Source organism: Balaenoptera musculus, chromosome 15 (genome assembly GCF_009873245.2).
Source record: "Balaenoptera musculus isolate JJ_BM4_2016_0621 chromosome 15, mBalMus1.pri.v3, whole genome shotgun sequence".
Taxonomy (NCBI): Eukaryota; Metazoa; Chordata; class Mammalia; order Artiodactyla; family Balaenopteridae; genus Balaenoptera; species Balaenoptera musculus.
Window position 1 is genome coordinate 17,390,108 of NC_045799.1, and position 18,266 is coordinate 17,408,373.

Here is an 18,266-nt window from a genome sequence, read left to right on the forward strand (position 1 = left end):
ATAAAACATACTTTGATATTATAGTTATTATGTATTTAAGAAATATACAATATTTCAACTTTAAGAAATTGATTTTTAAGCTTTTGTCATTAATTTATTGCTTCAGGGAATTCAGTTAGGAAATGTATAGACCCAAACCTGTATGGTTTCCTCTTTGAAGGATTTATTGAAGTTATACGTTAGTCTATTATATGATCTTTGTGTAAATAATCCATGAGCATTTGAACAGAAATTTTATTCTCTCTTTGTATTTGTTTAGTAAATGCATTATTATTCATATTAGATACATACTTGATATTTTTTCCTGTTTGGTCAGAGTCTAAGACAAGTGTTAAAATCTTCAGATGCTGGGGTTTTTTCCCATCATTTTCTCCTTTTAAATCTATTGACTCATGCATTTTTTTTTTAATGACCATTTTAGTCCACTTAATGGTTTTTATATTTCTTTTTGGTTTAAATTCTACTTTGATGCTTTTGCATTGTTTACAACTGTTTTCTGTTTATTTGCATTTTCCTATTATGTCTTTGTTCAACTTGTTATTTTTAAGGTTAGTGAGTCATTCTATATTAGGTGTTTATCTTATAGCATATGATTAGATATGGTTTATTTAGATAGTCTGAGAGCTTTTCTCTATTTTAACCTATTTATATTTATTGTCACAATAGAAATTTTTTCTTTTATCATTTTTGCTACGCAGTTTGAATGCTTTTATGCCATTTCTTTTAAACGTTTTTCTGTGTTTGGTGTGTTTTCTTTTTCTTTTTTCCTATGGGCTTTGCTTTTGGTTTCCTTTGAATTATTAAAAATATAATTAGATACATAATTCTTTATCAAAAGGTCTTCTGTTGACTTCCTCCTCTGCAGGATGAGGCAGCTATCACACTTTCATTTCTACAAACTTTCCCCCTACCCTCTGCACAATTTTGTTTGTTCAGTCTCTCGTAAGGACCCTGCTATCTTAGTAAACCCCTCTTCTGGAGTGATTGTCATGCTGGTGCCAGCTGCTCTATGTTTGATGTGACTGTCAGCCCCAAGTCACTGTACGTAATTCCCAGGCAGCAGTGTGTTGCCTTAGTGATAGATCTTACCACCCAAGGAGGCTGCCTCTTCACAGCCATCACCACGCTTTCCACCAGTTCCCTGCTCACTTGTTATAGCTGTAGAGCTCTGGACCCCACTGACACCTCTGGCCTCTGAATCCACTAACCTGAAGTGACCACATGGACCACAAAAAGATTCCACATGGGGGTTTTTCTGTTGATCTTATCACCCACCTTACATTCCATCCACAGCTTGAACCGAGGAGTAGAAAACAGGAGAGAGAGGGTCTATTTGGTTGGCTGTTGAGATGATAGCGGTGAAAAGTGATGAAGATTTGAACCAGAGCAATGGCATTGATATCCAACTGGTTTTGATCTATAGGATGGTTGCTTCATATGGTTCAACTTAACAGCAGAGATGGAAAGACATGGGCAGATAGGAGAAATACTAAGAAGACAGAGTCAAAAAAAAAAGGATGTGAGGAGTGGGACAGACGGAGAAGCCCAGGCAGATGTCTGCATCTCAGTTTTCAATGACTGGATGGGGCAACCCACTGAGGTCCATAGTTCAGGAAGGATGGCCCATTGGGCAGTGAGGGAGACAGCTTGATAGGGAAGCTGCTCAACTCTGTTGTATACAGATTGTGTTGGAGGATCTATGTGATATCTCGGTGGAAATAACAGATCTTTGAGCTGGATAAGTGAGACCCACGTTCAGGTGAAAGGTCTAGAATGGAGATCTGGGCTTGGGAATTATCAGTGAATTGATAGCCATTGAAGGAAGAGTGTTTTCAGTTTACAAAAATGAATAGAAGCAGCCCACATTTGAAGAGTGGATATAGGAGAAGTGCTTACAAAGAAACCAATGGTAGAATAGACACAGATCGATGAGAAGAACCATGAGAGTGAAGTGTCGCCTGAGCCTAAATAGAAGAGAGACCCAGAGAGGGAGAAGCTATGAACATCAGTAATTGTAGGAAAATGGTCAAGTATGAAGAATAAGTATAGCAATCATTTGCTGAGAACCTACCATGTGCCACATATAGTTCTAAGTAGTGTATTAACTCCTTTCACCTGAATCATTACCCAGTGAGGTAGACACTACAATTACAGATGAGGAAACTGAGGCACAGAGCAGTAAGGTAACTTGCTCAAGGTGTGCACATACAAGGTGGTACAACCAGAACTAGAACCCAGGCATTCTGACCCAGATCCCAAGCCCTATACTATTTTCCTTCTTAAAGTAAGATAAAGATTGAAATATATGTATTGGATTTAAGCAGTAAGAGCACTGCTAAGATTACTGGTGTCTGCCATGCAGTCAGTGTTGGGGGGACTGCTGAGGACAAAGTCCAGGTGATGGGTTGAAGTTTTGCACTGGGAAGTAGGGAAGTGTAGAGTGAGTGTAATTAAACCATTGAGAATTTTAAATGGGACTGAAACACAATTGGACTATAAATACAACTGCTGCCAAAGGGTAGCTTTTAAAGAGTAAGAGAAATCCAAGCATTTATGTTTGTCAGAGTCAGGAATAAAAGGGAGGATTCGGAGATACAAGATAGAGAGAGAGAACCAAGAACCAAGAAGCTGGAAAATGCAGCAGAGGTAGAGGTCAAGGGCGCTGGGGTGTGCCTTGCAGAGAGGGGGCAGTGGTTGGTGTGTAGTCATCTAACCCATGAAGATTAGGTTGATGGGTAAGAAGTTAGAAGTCAGCCCCTCTGTAGTCCTCTTGCCTCTTAAAGATGTGATGTGGGTATCTTGCAGGGATTGGGTAGGTGATGTTGAAAGGGGAACATTTGTATGGGGTATAGGAGTGGAGAAGGCAGTTTTGCAATAGACTTGCCAACACTGAAATGAGGAACTGGGGCTTTCGGTGAGAATGGTATGGGTGATTAGTCAACAGAGTGGGGGAACCCTGGGTTTGTTGAGAATACAGGGAGGTCCATGCAGCATACAGTCTCTAGAAAAGTTGAGATCCAGGGTACCATGTGCACTGCAGAAGCAGGTTTAAGAGGGGTGGGTTGGGAGAGGAGCGTGTGGTAGCGGTCTGTGCCAAAATACACTGAAAATTCCAGTTTGTGGAGTGGAGAAGGGCAAGTGTGAGCACGTGGCTGAAGCTGATTGGAAGATGAGGCCATTAGAATTACGGAGGTCAAGGGCATTGGTCATGCTGTCCACACAGATAGTCACATCTCCTTTGTGAAGGTGGATGGTGGGTGACAAGGAAAGCTGTTTACTGAAATCAGCAGTTTGGGAGTCAGAATGGAGGTTTCAAAGAACTTGTTGCCCTTGGATTCCCACATACCAATAGTGGTGCCTGGGACTTATTTTCAAGAGGTATTATTAGGTAATTCAGATGGACTGTAGTCCTTGGAGATGTGGAATTAAATTAAGGTAAACGCTCCTTGGCTTATGCTGGCTTCTCCCTCATCCTTCGTAAGAAAGTTGAGATGTTCGGAAGTCATTCTTCTCTGTGCTTCCCTTGAAACAACAGTGAAAAAGGTGCAGATCAGGGTTTCCAGGCCACTTTTGGGTTGTTTTCCCTGCATCCCAGTGTTAGTTCTGAAAACCATTAGAAATGTTCCATGTGGCTGGTTATTCTTTTGCTAGTCACCGGAATGTGGCCTTTTTACCTTATTTTGAAAATCCACATCAATTGCCGGGGTAGCATCCTAGCCTAATATAAAACCTCTTTGGGCAGTTCTAGTGGGAAGCTGAAACATAAATTGTTTGGGGGCTGGGCAGCTGCGATGAATTCCTACAACCACTTCTGCGAAATTGACTCCTGCCTCATGTGTTGCAGGTGATATTTGAATCCGTCTCTCTGAAGGGTCATCCTGGCTACATCGCTGTGGACGAGGTCCGGGTCCTTGCCCATCCATGCAGTAAGTCTCTCCCCTCATCCTAACGCAGCCTTGCTCCGTGCCAGACTGGGTAGCTTGGAGGCTGCAGTCCCCCCCCTATTCATTCAGCTCACAAACATCTCTCACTCGCTTACATACTCAGTGCAATCAGTCCTGAATAAATCCATAATTTTGCTGGCCTGTTCAACAGGCAGCACCTCCAGGACTTTGCAGAGAGCGGCAAAACATCTTTGTTTGAATCTGTCTGCATTATTAAGGGAGTCTAAAGTCCTGATTGTTTATTAGCGGGATTCAGACCACTGAAGTGGAAGAATTAGAGGGCTTTGGATAGAATCTTGTGCAATTGTCTCAAAAAAAGAACACCACCGAAACATGGAGCAAATTAGCACACTGTTCACTCACAGGGAAAAGTACCCCAAAGCGATTAATTCTTCAAAAGTAATTTTAAATACCCTCATCAACTCCGTGTAGGCCTAGGGAGAGATTTCTCACAGTGGTTAGTACTTATGGTACAGTGTCGAGAGTTCTCAAAGGCATTCCACTCCTCTAAGCCCAGCCAATTTCCCCTGGAAGTTCTCTCTCTTTGTGTATTTAGTCTTAAGATATTTGAATGTGTCTGAGCAGGAGCTGTGGTTCCCAGGTTCACTAATCTCAGAGGGGACAAGTCCTGGGTGCAGGTACGTTGAGATGGCATCATCTCCAGTGACATTTGGTGGGGGAATCATAATCAAAGGGATATGCCTGGGGATTATGGCCAGCCCCATAGGAGGGCTGGTTAGTTGCCAGCCCCATTAGTTTGTTAGTGTCTGCAGATCACAAGTTTCCTATTAGTTTCTTGGCAGCCGTTGGGTAACTAACTCCTAGCAGGGTTCTCTCTACTTCTTCCTTATAGCCACGAGTCATGCTATGGGCTCTGGTGCAGTTTGCTGTTCCCTCAAGAGATTGTAATAGTCCTGTGCTTTTATGCCTTTCTTGCCTCCCATTTTGAGGCTCGTCTCATTTCTGCCCCATCTATGTTGCTTTAATTAGAATGATTCTTTCAACTTCTGCTACAGTGAATTCATCAGAGCCCCAAACGTCACCTCCCTCCCCTGGCACTACAGTGACATTGTTTGACCCATTGTCTTAGAGCACCTTCTCTGGAGGAATTTGGGATGAGTTCCAAGGGGTTTTGGCAAGACAGTATTTTGGATAACTGTGTTTGGTGTCTGTGTAAGGGAAACCTCCTCCCCAGGAATCAACCAGCATCTCAGAAATGCTGAGATCCTATTAGATTCTCCATTACTCTGGCCTAAGGTTCCCACCCTCTGGGTTACTTCCTGAGTCTTTGGGATTTTCTCAGATGGATCTGTCCATTCAGTTATGCCCAGCAAATGTCTCTGCTGAAACAGACTTTATGTGATGAGGGTCCCAGAAATCCCCCAGCTTTGCAGGGTTTATGTACTGGGTATACACCTGAGTCCCTCTTACCAGGATTAAGTCTTCCCCTCCCTGGACTCCTGGGAATCAGCATCTGCTGCCCATTGGAGAATGATGGTTGACCTCAGACCATGTCGGGAGATGTCTGCTCCACTTGTGATGCACTTAACCTCACACACTCAACCTTGCACAGCCATCAGTTTTGAGGCAGTCTCCCTGAAACAGGATTTCAGCAATCCCCAAGTCCTGCACACACCGCATCCTTGGAGCTGCGTCCAGCTGCATGCCTGCTGCTTACCCTGTGCTGGATGCCTGCACTAGGTCTTTCTAGTAGGCTCTTCCTAAAAGAATCTGGCCTGGTTCTCTCTCCTGGGATCCCAGAATTCTGTCCTCTACTGGGAATTTTCACCTCCACCATGACACCCAGCCTGACACCTGTCTCTTGTCTCAGCCTCAACTCTGCCTTAACTCTACACACTGTCCATGGTTTGCCATTGCAGCCCCATGCTTCCTTCTCTCAGAGAAATCTCCATGGGTGAGGGTTCTCTGGAGGGCGTTTGAATGCCTTTCCATGCCTGAAGTCTCATGGCTCCTCTTGGAATCCTCCTCCCATTGAGGCTGCTTCTGAATTTTGGATTCTTCTGAGAGCTTCATACGCCTCCTGCTGAGGAGTGTGCATTATGTGGTTATGGAATTGCTGAGAGCAAGTTACTCAGCAAATGGGCCATGGGACGTAACTCAGGAAGACGTGACCCTGGCTGTGTTCTTGTGTAATGTGCTTCATCTGAGTTCAACTTAGATGCTTAGGAGGCTTAAGCTTAAAACTTCCTAGAAATCAAAATGTGCAACTCTGTGAAAGGCGCTGGAATTCGAAAATTCCATTTAACTCCATGTGCAAATATTGGTGGTGCATGTAGTCCCCTGAGTTCTGTCCATAGCTCGTGAGTCATGTAGGGTTGACCAGGGCCTAGCAAAGGCCCCTTCCCAAGGCCCCATGCTCAATCCATATCCAGTCAGGGTTTTTATTCATTCTTTCTTTCAACGAGTCAAGTACTGAGCATCAGTTATGTGTCGGGAACTTCTGCTGGACACAGAGGATACTTAAGTGACCAAGATAGGTAGGTCTTTGTTCCCATGGTGTATACTTAGCAGAAGGACAGAGGGAGGAAGGACTTTAAGTAAGTTACTAATATTAAGTAAGTCACTAATATAACTTCAGATAGTGGTGTGTTACGAATATAATGAATGTGAGGGACTCGGATGTGGAGGGCCTTCTTAGATAAAGTGGTCAGGGAGATATCTTTGAAGATGCGGTCCGAGCTGAGATCTGAGTCATAGAAGGAGTTCACTGTATGAAGGTGTGGGGAGGGGGCATTCTAGGCAGAGCAAAGGGCAAGTGATCCCTGCAGTGGGGTCAGCTTGATACTGCCAGAGTATCCTGCGCGTGGGGAACGTGGGGAAAGTGTTTCTGAGTGAGAGGGGAGCAGGGCCCTGAACATCATTGTGAGTGGTTAGGTTTTTTTTTTTTTAACTTATCAAACTGTGTAATTTATTATTTTTTAATTGAAGTATAGTTGATTTACAATGTTGTGTTAATTTCTGCTGTGCAGCGAAGTGATTCTGTGTTTTTATATATATATATATACTCTTTTCCATTATGGTTTATGAGTGGATATTGAATACGGTTCCCTGTGCTATATACTAGGACCTTGTTGTTTATACGTTCTGTACATAATAGTTTGCATCTGCTAAACCCCAGACTCCAGTCCATCCCTCCCCAGGCCCCTCCCCCTTGGCAACCACAAGTCTGTTCTCTATGTCTGTGAGTCCGTTTCTGTTTTGTAGATAAGTTCATTTGTGTCATATTTTAGATTGTGAGTGGTTAGATTTTTTTAAATTAATTAACTTTATTTTTTCCTGCGTTGGGTCTTTGTTGCTGTGCGCAGGCTTTCTCTAGTTGTGGCGAGCAGGGGCTACTCTTTGTCGCGGTGCGCGGGCTTCTCATTGCAGTGGCTTCTCTTGTCATGGAGCATGGGCTCTAGGCGCGTGGGCTTCAGTAGTTGTGGCACACGGGCTCAGTAGTTGTGGCTTGCAGGCTCTAGAGTACAGGCTCAGTAGTTGTGGTGCACGGGCTTAGTTGCTCCGCAGCCTGTGGGATCTTCCTGGACCAGGGCTCGAACCCGTGTCCCGTGCATTGGCAGGTGGATTCTCAACCACTGTGCCACCAGGGAAGCCCCATGACTGGTTAGATTTTTTTTTTTTTTTTTTTTTTTATGGCTGCGCTGGGTCTTCGTTTCTGTGCGAGGGCTTTCTCCAGTTGCGGCAAGCGGGGGCCACTCTTCATCGCGGTGCGCAGACCTCTCACTATCGCGGCCTCTCTTGTTGCGGAGCAGAGGCTCCAGACGCGCAGGCTCAGTAGTTTGCGGCTCACGGCCCGTAGCTCCGCAGGCATGTGGGATCTTCCCAGACCAGGGCTCGAAACCCGCGTCCCCTGCACTGTCAGGCAGACTCTCAACTCCACTGCGCCACCAGGGAAGCCCCTGGTTAGATTTTAATCTAAGTGTAGGGAGGCACCACCTGGAGGGGTTTATGCTGGGGATTGATATGATCTCATTTAATTGTTTAAAGATTACTTTGGCTGTTCTGTGGAGGAGGGGTTGTGAAGGGGGAATAGAGAAGAAGTCAGGAGACCTATGAGAAAGAAAGTTCTAGAGTCATGTAAAGAGATGGTGAGTCCTGGACCAGGTAGTGGAGAGACATTCATTCACCATCCGACGTATTTACTGAGCATATGCTCCATGCCAGACGCTAGTCTGGGTTCATGGGAGTGAGTAAGACAGATTCCATTCTTTGCCCTCATGGGCTTCCAGCGATGTGAAAGAGACTGAAAATTAAAACAAACAATCAGGTATTATCTGGGTCTATAACAGATGGTATATTAGTCAGCTAAGGCTGCCATAACAAAATACACAGACTGGGTGGCTTAAGCAGGAATTTTATTTCTCACAGTCCTGGAGGCCCCAAGTCCAAGATGAAGGTGGCAGGTTCTTAGTTTTGTCCGTGGGCTCCCTCCTTTGCTTGCAGACGGCCGCCTTCTCACTTTTCCTCACATGGTCTTTCCTCTGTGCACATCTGCCCCTGATGTGTCTTTGTGTGTCCAAATTTTCTTATGAGGACATCAGTCAGATTGGGTTACAGCCCGCCCCTAACAGCCTCATTTAACATAATCACCCCTTTAAAGTCTCAGTCATCAAATACAGTCCCAGTCTGAGCTGTTGAGCATTAGGGCTGCAACCTGTGAATTTTGGGGGATACAGTTTCAGCCCCATAACAGATGGTAAGCAGCCTATGAAGAAACATAGAGCGTAGAGATGGAGAGGAGGTAGTGGACAGGTTACAGATGAATTTAGGAGGTGGGAGCCCACTGGTCCTAAGTGATGGGGTTAGAGTGGGGGCCAGGGCATCAGAAGTGGTGCCCTGCTAGGTTTCTGGCGTCATCAGCTGGGTGGTGTGATTCTGGGGAGGAGGTGTGTGTGTGACCTTCCACGGTTCCCACTACGCATGGGTCCTGGAGGCTGCTCATGGGATCGTGAGTCATGCAGCCTGCTAGTAGCTTCTGAACTGTCCTTCGGCCTGACAGTGCTTTTCCCCCAACCCCAGCCTTAATGCATTTATGACTTCACTCATAGCTTGTGAAAACTTAACTATATTAAAAGAATGCATCCTCTTTAGGTCCTCAGGCTTGTAATTCTCCACTCCAGTTCCCTAAACATTTTTTAAAAATTAATGTATGGTCAGAGTTTATCAATAAGCGATTCCACTAAGTCTTCCAAAGTTCCAGGGGGCTTAGTACATGATTTGCAATTGTATTCTCGATCGATTTGAGCTGAAGTTATGACTTTAAACACTTGCCTCTCAGCTTCTGAAACAGTGACTGGAAGATAAGTGTGATACTCAACGGAAGTTATTTTTCTCCTACAAACTGAGACCTCTCGTCTGTATTTTATGGCCCATTTAACATTTTTGTGTTATTCTGCAAATATTTAGCCATAGTTACCCTCTGCTGCCGTTTCTCCGTGTCAGCCATTAGCAGGGCCACTGCAGTTATGACTGTGGACGATAAATGTCAGCACAATTTCCACTCAGTTTCAAAGTTCTCTAGCTCCTAGGTTGACTTTAAGATTGTTTAAACTTTTTTTTTTTTTTTCCCATCACAACCTTGTGGGGCCATGTCACTGAGCCCACGGTCTGCAGCACGTTTTTAATGTATGTAGTGCACTTTCTCCGCAATTGTGTTGGCTTCCGCTGAGCACACTGTCAGGTTTAAAGAGCGAGATAAAGGGCACAATAATACGTCTTCAGATGCTGCCCTGACATCTGCAGGAGTTTAAATGTCACCAACATCAAGGCATTTTGCCCCAAATGCACAGCCAGTTTTCTGTTAACCCCATTCCGCAGGGTCCCGGTTTGGGGGCGCTGGGTCTCAGTGGGGAGTGAGTGTGGGATGCTTAAAACCCCCGAGCTGGTGGCTGGTCTGGGCCTCAAGGTCGTCTGTGCTTGGCCGAAGTTGGTGAGTTTGAAGCGGGTGGGGTCGTTGCTTTCCTGGAGCTGTGGATGCTGGGTGCAAACCACAGCTGGGAGAGGACAGGGCTCAGGTGGGGGTGGGGGGTGGGAGGAGGATTGGGGCGGCCAGGAGCTCAGAGAAGTGCACCAAGCAGGTCCCCAGCGTCAGGAGGATCCCCAGAGAGAGAGAGAGATCTGTCATGAGCTGGAGATGAAGCCGGGGGCTCAGAGAGCAAGAGCGTTGGGAGAGGGTGCTACGCAGGGCGGAGGGTGGGTCCGGAAAGGTTCCCCGCGTTGAGCACCGCGATCCAGGGCTAGTGTGCGCGTGATAGCACAGCACGATGCCTGCAGGGGTGGGGACATCCCTGGTTTTATGGGTTCAGACCAGGCAAGACTGGCCAGTGGAAATTGTTCCATAAGAGCTACGTAACAGAGACAGCCACCTAGAAGAGCATGCCTGCGGTCGTGTTTTGTTAATAAGTCTACATAGTGTTTTAATAAATTCCGTCAAGATTTTAGAATGAGGGCTTTCACCTAAGGCTGGATTTCTTACTTGCCTTGAGAAATCGGATGATTGGCTACCCTGAGCACAGCACTGTCGCATGGCCTCTGTCTGCTGGATTTAGGGAACTGCTAGCTGCCCCCTGCCTATGGGGCATGGCGTCTTTATCCAGTTCCCCGAAGTCCCCACCACTCCTTATTGCCTCCTCATTGCTGAGGCTGGTGTCAGGTACCCGTTATTAGTGTGCCTGTGATGTTGCTTTTCTGATACAGAGAAATCTTTATGTTACCCAAGTCTCTATGAAAGGTGGGAAAATGAATAAGGGGGCAAGGAGGTGGCAGTTTTGTTTTTGTTTGTTTTACAACTGAACCACTTGATTCCTTTACATAACTGTCTGGCTACTGAAGGCGCGTGCTTTCAACATCTCTGCTCTCTGTAAACCCTCGGTGTTTCACCAGAATTATTAACACCAGGGGCCATTAAACCTCTGAATTCTCTACCACTGTACCTAGAAGGGAGGGAGGAAGAGGGATTGCAGATGAAAGAATCAAGGCAAGAGGTCTGCTGGAAAGGAGTCAGAAGCAAGCAGGAGAGGGAATTCCCTGGCGGTCCAGTGGTTAGGACTCCCTGCTCTCACTGCCGAGGGCCTGGGTTCAATCCCCGCTTGGAGAACTAAGATCTCACAAGCCGCGCATGGTGTGGTCAAAAAAAAAAAAAAAGAGAGAAACAAGCAGGGGACACTGATCCAGAGACAATTCATTTCTAGTTGCACAAGTCCCAGAGGTTAAACGATTTGCCCAGGGTCCCCAAGGGTGAGGGGAGATATCCCTTTGTAAAAACCAACACAAAACCTCCCAACATTGGAACTAAGATTCTATACCCCCTCCTTACCAGGGAGTAGATGTTCCTTCCCGCTTCAAACAGGTAGCATAAAGGGGCTTACAAGGTTCACTCTTTTGCCACTTAAAAATTGACTTGAGGGGCTTCCCTGGTGGCACAGTGGTTGAGAATCTGCCTGCCAATGCAGGGGACACGGGTTCGAGCCCTGGTCTGGGAAGATCCCACATGCCGCGGAGCAACTAGGCCCGTGAGCCACAATTGCTGAGCCTGCGCGTCTGGAGCCTGTGCTCCGCAACAAGAGAGGCCACGACAATGAGAGGCCCGCGCGCCACGATGAAGAGTGGCCCCCGCTTGCCGCAACTAGAGAAAGCCCTCGCACGGAAACGAAGACCCAACACAGCTATAAATAAATAAATAAATAAATAAAATTTAAAAAAAAATTGACTTGAACTGATAGTTCCAAAAATAACTTTACAAAATTATACAGGAGAGCAAAAAGGAAAAAATTTCAGACAATCAAAGCAGCATGACATCTGTCAGGTTGACTAGATGCACGAATCTTCAACTCTGAGAAGCCCACAGTGAGAGGACTTCCCTGGGCCTTGGACTCTTGACGCCATCTAGTCGTGGGGGCCCTGGAGGTGGCATGAGGGGGACTGAGCTGTTGTCACTTTGTTTAGAAACCTGAGCAGAAGCTGTATGTTTTCGCACAGCGAGTCTGCTGATCATGCCAAGGGTCCTTGGCTTCTGCTGAGTGTTGCAGGTGGTGACACAGTTTGGTAGAGCAGACAGTTCAAAGTGTGAAGGCCATGGGGACAGATGCCAAGGAAAGGAACGTCTTGTGGTAAAATATTCGGAGCAATGAGAGGCGTCTGGAGGATCAGCACAGCCTTGCCTGTGAGCCTTTCTTTGGACCCTGGGCTCCAGGTGACACCGTTGACCTCCCGTTGTCCATGAGGCAAGAGAATGTGCTGGTCAAATGCTGAGTTTTGGGGCTAAAATGGACCTGGACTGAATTCTGTTCCTGTCATTAATGCTGTGTGGTGTTGGACAAATTAAACTTGGTGAGCCTTGGTTTCTGCGTCTCTAAAAGGGAAATAATACTAGTGTCTGCTTTAGGGAATGTTATGAAGTTAACTTCATTAAAACATGTAAAGCATTTTTCACAGTGCCTGGCATTGTAGGAGCTTTCAGTAAGTGATGTTATTATTATTACTTGTCTGTCTGGATATTTGACTCCCTCTGAAAAGATGGCCAGAGGCCCTCGTTGAACCTCCTGATCTTCTTTTTTTTTTTTTTTTAAACATCTTTATTGAAGTATAATTGCCTTACAATGGTGTGTTAGCTTCTGCTTTATAACAAAGTTAATCAGTTATACATATACAATATGTTCCCATATCTCTTCCCTCTTGCATCTCCCTCCCTCCCACCCTCCCCATCCCACCCCTCTAGGTGGTCACAAAGCACCGAGCTGATCTCCCTGTGCTATGCGGCTGCTTCCCACTAGCTATCTATTTTACATTTGGTAGTGTATATATGTCCATGACACTCTCTCACCCTGTCACATCTCACCCCCCCCCCTCCCCATATCCTCAAGTCCATTCTCTAGTAGGTCTGTGTCTTTATTCCCGTCTTGCCACTAGGTTCTTCATGGCTTTTTTTTCCCTTAGATTCCGTATATATGTGTTAGCATACTGTATTTGTTTTTCTCTTTCTGACTTACTTCACTCTGTATGACAGACTCTAACTCCATCCACCTCATTACAAATACCTCCATTTCATTTCTTTTTATGGCTGAGTAATATTCCATTGTATATATGTGCCACATCCTCTTTATCCATTCATCTGTCGATGGACATTTAGGTTGCTTCCACGTCCTGGCTATTGTAAATAGAGCTGCAATGAACATTTTGGTACATGACTCTTTTTGAACTATGGTTTTCTCAGGGTATATGCCCAGTAGTGGGATCCTCCTGATCTTCTTAACAACTGTCCATTTGATCGCATTCCAGGGGTATTTGATGCCTGGTTCATCACTGATTTGGTTGATGTGATAGGGATCATTGGCACTTTAGTGCCTTGATGAAGAAACGCATTCTTCTAGACATAGCTTATCAGCCCACTCGTCTTTGGAGAGCTCACGTAGGCAAGGACCTCTCTCCACAAACAAGAAAAGAGATGAACCCAAGTTACCCAACATAAAACATATGTTTAATTCTAGAACTGATTACCCATGGACACCATGAGTTCCATCTGAAAGTCCTTTCTCCTGATACGCCAGGTCCCCGGAGTAAATGTCCCACCTCCATCCCATCCCTAGATATCATAGCTTAGAGTGAAGAGTGCAGACTCTGAATGTGTCTTGAATTCTCGGTGCCTTGCTTCACTCGCTGTAAAATAGAGATAATACCACCACCAAGCTGCATTGGGTTAAGTGAGTTACTATGTGTAGACACTGCCACGACACCAGTCACGGAACCTTCATTCACGTAGTGCTTACTACTAGTGTTCTCCTCCACCTTTTCTCCATCCTCCCCTCTTTGCCCTCCTCTTGATCGGCGTCGTCGCCAAGGCCAGGTGTGGAAGTCTCAGGCCCGAAGGTGCTTCACTTCAGTTTTCTTCTTTCTGCTCACCCAGGTCTACAGGGAGATATCTTCTGGGGTGACCCCCCACACCCCTCCGACTTCCTTTTGCAAACATGGCAGTATTACCCAGCAGCTAATAATACGGATTTTGAGGCTCTCAGGGACATGGATTCGTGTCTTGCCTTCCCCAGTTTCTGGCTGTCTGACCATGACAAACCTTCGGAGCATTAATTTTCTGATTGGTGAAATGGAGTTACTGCCCACCTTGTGGATTTTTGTGAGATTTAAGTGAGATGATGTATGTAAATGTCTTAGAACAGTAACTGGCTCAGGAAGTGATCAATCAACAGTAGCTTTTCACCGAGCCAGACCATCTCCTAAGCACAAATTCGCCCCTGCCCAGTGCCCATCCTGAGCTCCCACCCGCCGACAGGGACATGGTCAGGCTGTTGAATTCTGCCCTCATATGCTTTTTGGCTTCTCTCTTAGGAAAAGCACCTCATTTTCTGCGGCTCCAAAATGTCGAGGTGAACGTGGGGCAGAATGCCACCTTTCAGTGCATTGCTGGTGGAAAGTGGTCTCAGCATGACAAACTTTGGCTCCAGGTAAGGATGGGAGGGGCCCCCTGCTTATACCTGCCCATCCCTTGGGAAGGGAAGAAAGTGTGTGCTGTGATAAAGGGCTTGGTGGGGAAGCGGAAGGGGTATTTTTTATGTACCTCTGCTCCTTGGATGATACTCTGCATCCGTGATCTTGTTAAGTCTTAAACTCTAATTCTGTTATGTAGGCATCAGTATTCCCCATTTTACAGATTGAGAAACTGAGGTCACAAACATAAAAGTGCCAGAAGTAGAATTTGCAACTATGAGCTTTCCAAAGTGCCCTCTAACAAACTTTGTCCTTTAAGCCCAGAATCCGAGGACTAAGGCAAACTGGATATTTTAGATTCTGGGTACATTTTCATTTCCATATGACTTTTTTGTCAATTTCTAATACAAAAGAAAAAAGGCCTGTTGGATTTTGATGGGGTTTGATTGCATTGAATCTATAGATCCCTTTGGGGAAAACTGACAGCTTAACAATAATGAGTGTTTTCTCATCGTGAACATGGTATATTTCTTTACTTATTAAGATCTGTAGTAATTCCACTCAGCAAGGTTTTATAATTTTCATTGTTCAGGTCTTGTATATCTTTAGTCAGTCTTATCTCTAAATATCTCCTATTTTTGATGCTACTCTAAAATACATTTAAAAAAACCCCTCAATTTCTGATTTTTCATTACTGGTATACAGAAATACAATCGACTTTCCTATATTGATCCTGTACCCTGTAACATTGTTAAACTTAGTATGACTATTTCAATTTAAATTAATTAAAATAAATACAATTCAGCACTCAGATGCCCAGTTGCACTAGCCACATTTCAAGTGCACAATAGCCACATGTATCTTGTGGCTACCATGTTGGACAAATGCAGATAGAGAACATTCCTGACATTGCAGAGAGTCTTACTGGAGACCACAGCTCTAGAGAGACATCACCTCCAGTTCAAGGAATCAGGAATATTGCTTGAAAGAAGCTGACTCCTGTTACCTCCAACTTCATATACTTAAAGTTCTCTATCATCTCTTCTGACTCACATAGTTTGGATGTTGGTCCTTAACCCATGCCCAGCACACTTTGATGGGAGTTCATAGTATCACTTCTCTTCTTGCATTTGAGCCCATTTCCTGCCGTTGGAAAGTCCCTGGGCCGAGAGAGCACATCTAGGAGCTTCTTTTCTTGCTTCTTAGCAGAGCAGTAGAATGAAAATAACAGTCAATAATAATGCCTGCTCCTACTGCTTTCCGGGTCTGCCTGCAGACCACGAGAGAGCACGGGAAACTTCCACATGTCACTCAAGTATTACGTAATGCTATTTATTCATTATAATTAGTATTAAAGTGCATCAGGCTCCCAAGAAGCTTTGTCATGTCAATGGCATTGCCTCAGTTGGGTCACAAGAATGAGAAGAGACAGTCACAGTACATTCAGCATCTTTACTTGGGTTTTCCAATTATCTTATGAAAGTTGTTGCTACAGTTCTGAGTTGCGTGCTCTAAACCTTGAGTCTATCAGTGGAAGGATGTTAAAGCAGAATGTAATTGAAGTTTTGAAGGAAATAGAAACACATGGTTTTGAACACTTCCACATCTTATTTATCTATCTACTTTTCAGTGTAAACCAAATCTTATTTCCAGAACGTTTTTCAGGTGGCTTACAATGGGACATAAAGCATGACAGGATAGCATAAATTAAGTGAGGCAACACCAAATAGGAGGAAAATAACACGTCGGAGCTGGTCATATGCTAAAAACTGCATTTCTGTATGTCTGCTGCTTCCTGGTGGGTCACAGGCAGAGCCCACAGCACCATGGCCACAGACAGAATAAGGAAAGGTTGTCAGATACACAGTTCACAGTGATGTCCCTGAGATGAACACAAACCAGTGGCTCCAGAAAATTCTGTCGTTCACACAGAGGCCAGACAGGAGTTGTTCCCAGGAGTCCTCATAAAGAAAACAGTCTGTGATATAGGGAACGGCATTTTCCACCACAGTCTTACTGAGGGCACACAAGTGAGTTTCATAGGCTTGTTTCCCATAGTGATGCTCTGGGTAAAAGCAATTTGGCGGTGGGTGGGGTGGGTGGGAGGGAGGTGGGGTGGGCAGTGTGATATGGCAGAGGTCCCCAGCTCTCTACCATCGCCATCCTGGGATACCTCACATGTATCTGGAGAGTGAATAGATTCAATAACTATTTCTTCAAGGAAACCGCCAGAAATGTTGCCTCCCTCATGTATATTTCAGGAAATATTGGGAGGTAGATGGCTTACACTATGCTCTCTGGCAAAATGCCCTCTTGGCCAGTTAAGTCCAGGCTTATATTCAACAGTGTAGTTGGAAGTAGGTCAACATCTTTCTATAAAATATGAGACGCCAGTCATGATACCTGCCACCCAAGAGAGAATTGCAGCCCTGATCTGAGATGGACGAGCTAAGGCAGTGGCGGATTTCTCATGAGATATTGCTTTGGATTTATTCCAGCGCCTAGAGGACCAGCCTGCAGACTTGCCAAAGTTGTGTTCCATATAACAGGCTGGGGCGCCTCAGCCTGAGAATTTCCAAAGTGAGTGACACAGACACATTGTGGCCAAGAATCCACAGGACACCTACAGCAGGTGTGCCTTTCAACAATGCTATTTCTTGCTATAGCTTCCAAGATAAGCGGGACTATTCACTAAGTCACCAAATGTGGAAACTTTTTTATCCAGCAGTTTAAGTCAGGGAAATAAAGGCGGTGGCTTTATTCTCAGAATAGTATGTCAGTGGCCCTTCTCTCTGGCAGTGGTTAGGGAAAAGTTGGTGGACTCGTATTTGGGGATAAATCCCTGTTGCCTGTTGTAGAGAATGCTTACCTTCTTTTCTGTAGAGCAGGGATCTACAGCCTGCTTGTCCTTAAGTGCTTTCAGATCATAAATTAATAAGTTAAAAAGGAAGACTCCCCATACCCCTGTTTTGCACCCTCCCTGAAGACTTAATATGCTCTCAGAAGACTCTGTCTGCTAGTGCCAGCTTTCATGGAATTATAGTGCAAGTTTTACATAAAAATCAACAGACAGGACCTATGCAGAAATGTGTATACCTAAGCCTAGAACAATTGTAGTCTTTTAGGGAAAAGGCAGATAAAGGCCAATAAAAGTTATGCACAAGCTCGTCTTGTTCTGGGATGATTTCTTCTTGAGGTGAAGCATGTAGTGCTGTGGTCTCTGGTGGAAGGGCCTCATTCATAACTTGCTGATTCCTTATGTGATGCGTTGTCTTGAGGAATCCAAACTTGTGATTCTTCAAGCATTTTTTTCAAGCGAGTAGTTGGTGTGCATCCTGACTGGAATGGCTACATTCATCCTGACTAGAATGACTACAGCAAAGCAGCCTACGGTCTGGGGAGCCCTTTTGGAAAAAGGAGAAAAAAAAAGAGCAATATTCAGAGTACAACTAGGTGGAACTGTAGTGACAAATTATCAGTGTAGCACTGTGAAAATGTACATGGTACATCTTTTCTGGAAGGTAATTTGTCAGTAGCTAGCTAACACTTTTAAATGTACATATTCTTCTGGCAAGTAATTTTACTTTTGGGAATACACCTATGAAAATAACCAGAGGCGGAAAAAATGTATGTGCAAGTTTGTTCAACAGGATGAAATACTGAAAACAACCTAAATGTCCAGCAAAAGGGGACTGATTAAGTAAATGGGGCCATTAAATATCAGTTTATAGAAGTCTGTTTAATGCCATTTTCACAGTATATATTTAAGTGAAAATAGCAAGTTATAAAACGATATGCCCAATATATTAATTTTATATCAAAAACCAACCATATGTATACACACATATTTACACAAATATATAC

At 44.7% G+C, this 18,266-nt stretch overlaps 1 protein-coding gene across 11 annotated transcripts in view; it reads left to right on the forward strand.

Moving 5' to 3' along the window:
* The window catches only part of PTPRT (protein tyrosine phosphatase receptor type T), a 1,089,879-nt gene that overhangs the window by 399,015 nt on the left and 672,598 nt on the right, over positions 1–18,266 (forward strand). For all 11 annotated transcript variants that reach the window (XM_036826097.1, XM_036826100.1, XM_036826103.1 and 8 more), the window contains exons 4-5: positions 3,845–3,926; positions 14,304–14,419. In XM_036826097.1, the coding sequence (XP_036681992.1) occupies positions 3,845–3,926; positions 14,304–14,419 (198 nt within the window). The remainder of the gene's footprint in view (positions 1–3,844; positions 3,927–14,303; positions 14,420–18,266) is intronic.